Source organism: Lactuca virosa, chromosome 8 (genome assembly GCF_052849685.1).
Source record: "Lactuca virosa cultivar CGN04683 chromosome 8, Lactuca_virosa_CGN04683_v6, whole genome shotgun sequence".
In the NCBI taxonomy this organism is placed as follows: Eukaryota; Viridiplantae; Streptophyta; class Magnoliopsida; order Asterales; family Asteraceae; genus Lactuca; species Lactuca virosa.
The window spans coordinates 382,767,813-382,777,603 of NC_136433.1; the positions used below are offsets into that span (position 1 = coordinate 382,767,813).

At 34.2% G+C, this 9,791-nt stretch overlaps 2 protein-coding genes and 2 non-coding genes across 8 annotated transcripts; 3 read left to right on the forward strand and 1 right to left on the reverse strand.

Moving 5' to 3' along the window:
- Positions 1 to 2,328: 2,328 nt before the first annotated feature.
- On the forward strand, positions 2,329 to 8,650 carry LOC145128325 (Pentatricopeptide repeat (PPR-like) superfamily protein). 4 transcript variants are annotated; one of them, XM_079063130.1, is made up of 5 exons: positions 2,329 to 2,442; positions 2,552 to 2,678; positions 2,907 to 5,333; positions 5,484 to 5,864; positions 8,281 to 8,650. In XM_079063130.1, the coding sequence occupies exon 3, from the start codon at positions 3,011 to 3,013 to the stop codon at positions 5,270 to 5,272; it is 2,262 nt and encodes a 753-aa protein (XP_078919256.1). In that variant the 5' UTR covers positions 2,329 to 2,442; positions 2,552 to 2,678; positions 2,907 to 3,010; the 3' UTR covers positions 5,273 to 5,333; positions 5,484 to 5,864; positions 8,281 to 8,650. The 4 variants fall into 4 exon arrangements, with proteins under 4 accessions (XP_078919256.1, XP_078919257.1, XP_078919255.1 ...); XM_079063131.1 differs by lacking the exon at positions 2,552 to 2,678 and having other exon boundaries at positions 2,329 to 2,479; XM_079063129.1 differs by lacking the exon at positions 2,552 to 2,678.
- LOC145128327 (HIPL1 protein-like) lies at positions 5,437 to 8,185 on the reverse strand. Of its 2 annotated transcripts, none has more exons than XM_079063133.1 (7): positions 8,042 to 8,185; positions 7,756 to 7,913; positions 6,829 to 7,647; positions 6,531 to 6,747; positions 6,267 to 6,436; positions 5,955 to 6,187; positions 5,437 to 5,868 (listed from the first exon to the last, which is right to left on the reverse strand). In XM_079063133.1, exons 1-7 carry the CDS (start codon positions 8,127 to 8,129, stop codon positions 5,478 to 5,480), a joined length of 2,076 nt encoding a protein of 691 aa, XP_078919259.1. In that variant the 5' UTR covers positions 8,130 to 8,185; the 3' UTR covers positions 5,437 to 5,477. The 2 variants fall into 2 exon arrangements, with proteins under 2 accessions (XP_078919259.1, XP_078919260.1); XM_079063134.1 differs by having other exon boundaries at positions 5,730 to 5,854.
- Positions 8,651 to 9,365: 715 nt separating the features above from the next.
- On the forward strand, positions 9,366 to 9,436 carry TRNAG-GCC (transfer RNA glycine (anticodon GCC)). Its single transcript has one exon. It is a non-coding gene; the product is annotated as a tRNA-Gly (tRNA).
- A 65-nt stretch (positions 9,437 to 9,501) lies between these two features.
- On the forward strand, positions 9,502 to 9,573 carry TRNAQ-UUG (transfer RNA glutamine (anticodon UUG)). The gene has a single exon. It is a non-coding gene; the product is annotated as a tRNA-Gln (tRNA).
- Positions 9,574 to 9,791: the final 218 nt, after the last annotated feature.

A 9,791-nucleotide genomic window follows, 5' to 3' on the forward strand; every position in this document is an offset into this window, starting at 1 on the left:
ATGCATTAACCATAACTATTTTCTGTTAATGATCAAGTAATTAAGCTGCATGAACATCTCTTAATTGCTTATCTCATGTGATTTATGTGAAAACATAGTTATGTGCCTAGGATTAGCGAACGTGAAACTAGGATTAACTAGAAAGAGGGTAAATTAATGTGTGAGCTTGTATGACAAACCATCAACAAGAGGTTAATTGAATTAGTAATTTGATTAACTAATTACAAGTCTTATTTAACCCGAATCAATAAACTAGGAAACTCATTGGTTTAATCAACTGATCACTGCTTGAATTAATTTGTTTTCTAAGGATTAGTAATAGCGAACGTGAACCTAATCACACTAATCGGTAGCTAATGCCAATTAATCCATTGCACTTGTCATAAAATCAACCATAGGATTCGAACCTAAACAAAAGTCTCCTTAATTACTGAATTTAGTTGATTTTTATTTTCTTAGCTCTTAGTTGCTTAGTTTAAGTTTTAGTTAATTGTTTAAGTTTCTAGTCTTGCAAAACTAGATAATATTACTTGTTTTATTTAGATAATATTAACATTTATTTTAATTGTTTACCGTTCCCTGTGTTCGATACCCTACTTACCTGAACTAAACTGTTAATCGATAGGTACACTGCCTTTCGTGTGTTTGTCTTTGTGTTTAAGTTAGTAGGATTAAAACTAGTGCATTTTACACACATCAATCCTCTTGGTAGTTTTGTTAAAATTGTCTTAAAATAAACTAGTTATTTTTTGAATTCTTCCGTTTTCCGTATAAATTTGTTTATAAAAAATGATCGCTTTTTAACTTTCAAAAACCCATCAATACAAACCCTAGACGAGGACACCATTCTCGCTCAAGTCTCGGCAGTTAGCACATCGTTCCGTCGCACCCATGCAAGAAGACTGCCGACAACCATCAGCCCATCACCTTCCGTCCCAAGCTCACTCCGTCGCAACTCGCAACTCGCCTCTTCTCTTTGCATTCAAGATACAATATGCATAACAACGATTCTTGCTTAGACACTCACCTCGTCGAACTCGACACATAGTAACACCACAACTTCTCCCTCAAGCTCCGTAAGTTTTTGATTTTGAAACTGGAAACTTCAATCTACTTGTGGCTGTTTATATTTTTTTGAACGATATATATGTTTATATATATTTTTTTACTAAGTTGAGTCTTGCTTTGAATATTTTTGTATTGCGGGTTAATGTTTATGTTTAATGTTTATACTGTAGTGCTTGAACTAATGAACACTCTTAATTTTGTTTCCTATATTCCTATATTGTTGTTTAATACCGCATTGTTGTTTAAATGTTTTTATTTGAAAGATGAATCAGTTAATCAGTTTATACATTTTAGGTAATTTGGTTTTGTATTTCTGTTAATGGATTGCGCTTCGACTGCAAAAATAACACCACCTATATCTTTTATTTATTTATTTATTTTATTATGACGATGAACCAGTGAAATGTTCTTAACCATGACCACCCATTTGCTAAACACAACGTCTTGTTATTTTGAAATTTGATCAACTACTTGCATGTAGGATTGTTCACTATTTGGATAAAACCGAATTGTCCAATTGGACAATTTGGATTGGACTATCTAGTTCAGATATTTGGATTTTTGGATTGGTTTCCAACAAAACTGAATTATTATTTTGGATTGGTTTTGGTTTATAAAATAAGAACCGAATAGTCTAAAAAAACCGAATAAACATATATTATTTATTTATTTTTAATACATATCTATAGTTATTTATTAATTTTGTAATTTATCCTTTAATATAGGTTCAAAACGTTTCACTCAGTAAAAAACATTAATATGCATTTTCTCTCAAAAAATTTCTATCTATAAAATATTTAACTATAATATACCTTCTTAGTAGTTGTTTATAAATTTCAAATCACAACTAAATAATTTGTTTTCACTTCTTGTGTAAAATTGAGTAATATTATAATTATATGTCGTTTTAAAATGTTTCGTTTTTTAAAACCGAATTATAAAAACGATCCAACCGAATTGTAATTGGATCAGATCGGATCGGATTTGAATTTAGTTTGGACTATTCGGATCCATGTTTTGAAAATCGAAATCAATTTGGATTCACTTGATTGGATCGGATCAAACCGATCCATCCAAACGAACGTCCCAGCTTGCATGATGGTAAATATTGCAATATGAATTAGGAGGACAAAACAAGAATAAACATAAATAGAGGGTAACAATTACAATTTTAGGTAAAAATCAAGGGTATTTTCTGCGGTTTAACCAACATTTAAAAGAACCCCTAAACGAAGCCATCCGTTTATGCTACCGTAGAAGAGGACCGGAAACAACGCCGCGCCCCTGAACCCGGAGCTTTGCCATATTCCGATACGGTTGTGCATGTGTCAACATCAGAGGGATATTTTTTAATATGTTGATTATTTGAATGAGGTTCGAAGCTTTCTTCATGTTAGGTTAATGACAAAAAGTAATCAGATTTTTTCAGTCATATTTGTTTCGTGCATCATTTTTTCGATGTTTCTGTTTCTTTTTCTTTCAGTCTGTTGATTATGAATGTAGCATCTATAGTAGGGGGAGGGGCTTCATGAGCGAAGGAAACAATTTCAGTATTCAAACATGCAAACTCTAGTTTAGTAGACAGAGGCACTGTGCAAAATAGTCAATCGGTCTTATTTCTTCTTTTGACCTTATTAGTTTCTGCACATCTATGCTATCTATTTTTAAACGCAAATATTCGTTAAATTCGGTTGAATTTACACTCTTGAGTACATTGCCCACCACCTGTTTGATAAAATGCCACTGCAACAAAACTAGAAAATGACGTATTCTTTGATACATTGGTTTTACTATATTTGAAAACGGCTAGTAATTATGATGTGATTGTCATCTTGCAGGTGATGCATTGAGGAAGAATTCTTTATGCTTCAGTCCTTCTATATGGAGAAGGGTCATGTTAGCATCAAAGATGGAAACAGGGGACATGGTTTGATGTTAAGACATGAAGAGGTTTGCTACCTTTGTCCCAAGATATTGCTGTCAAACATTGTATCATCATCATCATCATCCACAAATGGTTTCTTCTGTCATTTCTCTCCCATTTGTCATACCAAATCCTTCAACCCGAAAATACTCATCACTTGGTTCGGCTAGTGCTAGACACTTCCCTGATTATTCCCCCAAAAAGCCCACCATCAAAGATTCTGAACTTGTTTACAGCATCTCCACCACCATTAAGCAACGCCACTTTGAACCCATAGAACGAATTCTGAAACCATTCGAATCAAGGCTTAGGTCTGATCACTTTATTTGGGTTTTGATGGGCATAAAGAATGAGTACACGTTAGTGTTGACTTTCTTTGACTGGTTCTGCTTACATAGAGCTCCATCTCTTGAGGTGAGATGCATTATCATTCAAATTTCTGTTGCTGCAAAAGACCCAAAAGTTGCTTATGAACTTATTCATGACTTTTGGACTAAACCCAATGTAGATGCTACTCTTCCGTTTACCCTTTTCATGGAAAAGTTGATATACACTTACAAAGATTGGGGCTCTAATCCCCATGTATTTGATATATTCTTTGAAGTCCTTGTTGAAGTTGGAATACCTGATGGAGCCAAAAAACTATTCCACAAAATGGTAAACTATGGAGTGGTGATATCTGTCAATTCATGCAATCTACTTCTCTCACATCTATCACAGAATATCGATACATGTAACACAACACCACAAATTTTTACTGAATTTTTACAAGTGGGTGTTAAATGGAACACTGTGTCACATAACATAATGATTCACTGCCTTTGTCGAATGAAAAAAGTCAAAGAAGCTCATAACTTACTCATCCAAATGGAGATGCGAGGCTATTTCTCTGATGCTATTAGTTATAGCACTATCATAAATGGGTATTGTCAGATTGGAGTGTATAATGTAGTTTTAAAACTTATGGAAGAAATGCAAATAAAAGGATTGAAACCAAACAAGTTTACTTTCAACAGTGTGATTTTTCTTTTGTGTAAGATAGGCAAAGTGTTGGATGCAGAAAAGATTCTCAGGGAGATGACATGGCAAAATATAGTTCCTGATAAAGTAGTGTATACAACACTAATTGATGGTTTTTGCAAAACTGGGAATGTCACTGCTGCATATAGGCTGTTTGATGAAATGCATAGCAGGAACATTTTACCTGATTACATAACATATACTGCTCTTATATCTGGTATTTGTCAAATGGGGAATATATCAGAAGCATGTAATCTCTTTCTTGAAATGCGTAATAGAGAAATGGTTGTTGATGAATTTACATATTCAGTCCTTATTGATGGGTACTGCAAGAATGGTCAAATAAAGGAGGCGTTTTCACTTCATAATGATATGGTTGAAATGGGTTTAACTCCAAATGTTGTAACTTATACTTCATTGGTTGATGGTTTATGCAAACAAGGGGAAATCGATACAGCAAATGAACTTCTTAAAGAAATGTGTTCAAAGGGTCTTGAATTGAATATACACACATACAATTCACTTGTTAATGGCCTCTGTAAATTTGGTCACATTACAAAAGCGATAAAGTTAATGGAAGATATGAAAGTGGAAGAGGTGTATCCTGATGCATATACATACACAACATTAATGGATGCTTATTGTAAGGCAGGAGACATGGTTAAAGCTCATGAGCTTCTTCGTGAAATGCTGGAAAAAGGGATTCAGCCAACTGTTGTTACCTTTAATGTTTTAATGAATGGGTTTTGCATGTATGGGATGTTAGAAGATGGAGAGAAGCTACTGACATGGATGTTGGAAAAGGGTAAAAACGGTATTATGCCAAATGCCACCACATACAATTTGCTTATGAAACAGTATTGCATCCGGAATGATATGCATGCAACAAGTGAAATCTACAAGGGTATGTTGGGAAAAGGAGTTTCCCCAAATACAAACACATATGATGTTTTAATAAGAGGACATTGTAAAGCAAGGAATATGAAGGAGGCATGGTTTTTGTATAAAGAAATGGTGGAGAAGGGATATGATCTCACAGTAAATGGTTATAATGCTCTCATCAAAGGGTTCATTAAAAGGAAAAAATATTTAGAGGCAAAAAGTATGTTTGATGAAATGAGGAAAAAAGGGTTAGTTGCAAATAGAGAAGTATACAATTTCTTTATGGATATGAATTATCATGAAGGAAACCTGGATTTAACTCTTGAGCTGTGTGATGAAGCCATAGAAAAAGGTATTGTTGATAAGACTGATGTTTGAAGCTTGACCTTCCGGAAAAAGTCAAAATTGTTGATTTTCTAACAAATGAATCATGTATCTGGTATGTAATATGTTCTTCTGTATATTATATATCATCTTACTCATATTCTCATAGAAATTCAACATCACATTTCATTGTTCTTGTATAAATGATCTAAAATATATAAAAAAAACATGGTTCTTGATACTCTTTGCATTTACACATTCACAGCAAATACAACAACATCAAAGAGAGACAAATTACAAACTCCATACATTTGCTAATGACATAATTACCCTTTGAAGAAGGTGGAGATCCACGAGGAGTAACAGATTCTGTTGCATTTTCTTTTGAGCAACTATAGCTACAACGACTTGGACGAACTACTCTGTAAACACCCGTGCTTGCAAGGACATATATGTCTTTTTGGTTATCTTCTCCAAAAGAGTATATGTAACCTAAAGAAGCCAAGTTAGTGTTTGGAACAGAAGTGCACTCTAATGGTGAATCATGAGCACAGCTGAAAGGGATTGAAGTTGTGGTAAAGTTCCCACTGTTTGATGGTGTTTCAAAAGCTGCCCATAAAGCAGTAGCATATAAATCTGCATACAGGTAACTAAACTTTCATAGTTAGAAACAATCCTTACATTTTTTATTTTCATAATTTGTTTTTTTTCTTTTTTTAATTATTGTTATTATTACCTGCCATATAAGCATGGATCTGTAGTAGAACGATAGAAATACCCCCCTGTAATTGCTGCAGAACCTTCTTTTTTGTTTACATCATAGTGATTATATCCCATTGCTGGAAATATAACATCTTTTGAATTATTAGATGTTATATTTTCTTTTGAATTAACAGGAAGGTGACCTTCATATATACTCCACCCATAGTTTCCACCTTTTGTAATCACATCAATCTCTTCATAACGATCCTAATCAATCACACATTATTTTAATACTTGTCACTACAAACATAAGGGTAAAATGGTCATTACAAAAATATGAACGAACCTGACCGACATCTGTACATAGGAAATAAGAAGGTCTTTCTGAATCAAAGCTACACCTCCAAGGATTTCTGAGCCCTAAAGCCCAAATTTCAGGCAACAATTCTTTATCTTCAGAGTAAGGATTATCACGTGGGATTGAATAATTTCCCCATAGATTCAAATCATCCGCTTCTGTAAAAAAAAAAAAAAAAAAAAAAATTCAGAATTTTTATAAACTTGAAAAAAAAATGAATACTTTACAGTTTACAGTTTACAGCTTACTTACTAGGAAGTGTATCTACATCCACCCTCATGATCTTTCCAAGCAATGACTTCTTATTTTGAGCAAAACCAAAAGGACCATTTCGCCCTCCACCATCTCCCAACATTATATACATATACCCATCATTAGGTCCAAAAAGAATTTGCCCCCCATGATTATTTGTATATGGAAGCCCCATTGTAAATATCCTTCTCACTTCCGTAGGTTTCCCTTTTATTTCCTACAAACAAATACAATTTAGAAACTAAACTAGTACTATTAAATGCTATCAGGAACAAAATGACCATTTTACCCTTTTTACCTTTTTAGGGTCAGAACCCGAACCCGAACCCGTCCCATTAACGGTATACTCCGCAACAACATTATGATACTGACACGGATGCTCATTTCCAGCTCCAACAATCTTGGAAGGATCACAGCCGACATCCGAATTACACCCACACCTTCCGGAACATGTAGCCGACTTTTCTTTATCACAATTAAACGAAGCAAAAAACCTCCCGTTTTCCACAAACTTTGGATGAAACGCAATCCCCATCAACCCAAAAACCGTATCAAACTTAACCTGATCCGTTAAATCCACAAACGGGCTGGACCCATCAAACCCTAATCCTTCACCCGACCCGTGAGACGGAACCGTTACGACCCATATCTTACCCGGTAAGTCCGATAAAAACACACGGTTCGACCCGTCTGGGTGAGCCGCCATGTTTATGTAACCTTTGTCTCCCAATTTCTCAAGGCATAGACCTTTCGGTGGGCCCGGGGTTTCGGTTTTGGTTGAGTTTAGTTCGATCGGTGTCCCGTTGAAGCATTGATTTTGACTTTTTTCGATTTGGGTTTGACCGAATGCGGTGCAGAAATCGGACCTTGATTGCCAGAGATCGGTGAGTTTGGTTGATGTGTTGTGTGCTGATCCGGTGGTTCCTTGTAGCGTAGGGGCAAAAAGGGAATTTTGTATTGGAATGTTTTGACACGTGTCCCATACGTTTGCACAGAAACTTGTGGAGGATAGTTTTGAAGAATCGGGTGAATTCGGAGAGTTACAAAGAAGTGGAACCGAACGTGTTTGTGTTTGTGATTCGATCGTGTATAAGTTTGCTGAGAACTGATCGCATGTCTGCGGAGGGTAAAAACGTCATTTTAGGAAGTCCCCGTCTTAAAATTATGCATTTTTAGCGATATAATAATAACAGACTTTGTATGATAGTAGTAGAGATAAACTTACAGCACATATAATTGATTTGATAACAGAAGCACAATTTGGATCTGAGATGTTCATAGCTTCAAACTGTTTTTGTAACTCGGAGTCTTTATTTGAGTCGCAACATACCCTTCCTTTGTATGGACAAAATGACAGAGGTTCATTTCGAATCACAGGTGCCCCTAAAACATTAACATCACACAATCATCATATATATATATATATATATATATATATATATATATATATATATATATATATATATATAGTTACATATATATACATTGGAGAATAGACTATAGAGACTTACTCATGTTGGTGCACATGGGTAGTGAAGAAGAAGGATAAGGGAACACCAGTAAAAAAATCAGGGGAAGAAACCTGAAAAAAGCTTCCATTTTTGTCACATGTACAGAGATAATCTATTAATCTCTCTGTGTGTGTGCGCGCGCTTATTTATATATATATATATATATATATATATATATATATATATATGTATTTATGGGTTATGGGTCCTGTCTTTATGATAAATATAAACTTGTACAGGTGGTTGTGCTGCAGGGGAGCTTTAAAGATGGGGTAATCATGGAGGGGGGAAAAAGACAAAAATGCCCCCATTCCCGAAAGGCTGCAACTAACATTTTTATATCTAGTAGCTAAATTTAGCAAAGTTGAAACAACGGTCGTCTTTTTTATCTCTCTTGGTTGACAATTGAGGCGGAAGAAAATTAACAAGAAATCATAGATTAAGACAGTAATTAACTGAGATATGGTGGGCCCCCACCCCACAAATATAACTAAATTGTTTATATTAATTTAGTAAAATTAAGATCTTAGTGGGATATTTAGTTGGTAATGGTGGACAGACATGCACTAAGAAAGTTGGTTTTTTAACGATAATTTTTAGCTTTGATCATTTTGTTGTGTTATATTTTATATGAAATTGAATTATGGTTTAGCTTTGTGGTTGAATTCTATGCGTTATAACATAATCTGTTGTATGTGAAGTTAAATTATTATTATTTGGTTAATTGAAGTGAATGCGAAGGTCAATAATTACAAAAAGTAAAGTAAGTTTTGAAAGAAGGGGGAAAATGAGTTGGGGTTGGTAATAAATTTGGTTAATTCAAACACCACAAGTTTTTCTTATGATATCAAATACTTTATTGACTATTGGAGAAAAGAGATGAACGAAAAGCAACTCGAAAGTAGCATTTTGTTATGTGAAAAAAATTCTCAACCACTTGTGTTTTTAGGTCTACAAACTTTAGCTTTTCTCCATTAGGATTAAGAAAATGTAAACAATTTTAAAGAATCGAATCCTAGAGTTTTAAGGCTGTGTTTACATGGGAGAACAAGATTTGAATGTCTATATTTTTTTAATGAGGATAAAGAAGATATTCACGCTTTTGTAGAGCAATAAAACGATTCCTCGTTCAATCTTTTTTTATATGTGATAAAAATTGTTTTTTATTTTTGTCTAATTGATATTAGTACTTGCCTTGTATAACTTATTATGTCCTCTGTTGCATAACAAGTATGTTTAAGTGGAACTATTCTTACTTTTAAAATAATAATCAAAGCTTGCAAATTAGTAAGTTAAGTAAATGGCTCAGAAAAATATACAAGAAGCACCAGTGGTCTAGTGGTAGAATAGTACCCTGCCACGGTACAGACCCGGGTTCGATTCCCGGCTGGTGCATTTATTTTTTTATATCAAAAGTACTTTTTGTTTTAGTAACTAATCCCAGAAATGGTAACATGTTCGGTTCTATGTTGTAGTGGTTAGCACTCTGGACTTTGAATCCAGCGACCTGGGTTCGACTCCCGGTAGGACCTAATTTTTGTTTTACCATATGATTTGCACTCTTGAAGATTCTAATAAAATTTTCTTTGTTAGGACTCATAACACGAGGAGAACATTGATTTGCGGTGGTACTTTTTCTTAATTTTGTCGAAAATTTCTAAAAAAACATTTGAATTCTTTGACTTTTGTCCTTGAAATTTTACATTTACAGATTTGGTGTTTTACGGGAAAATGTGGTGATTGCAATGTT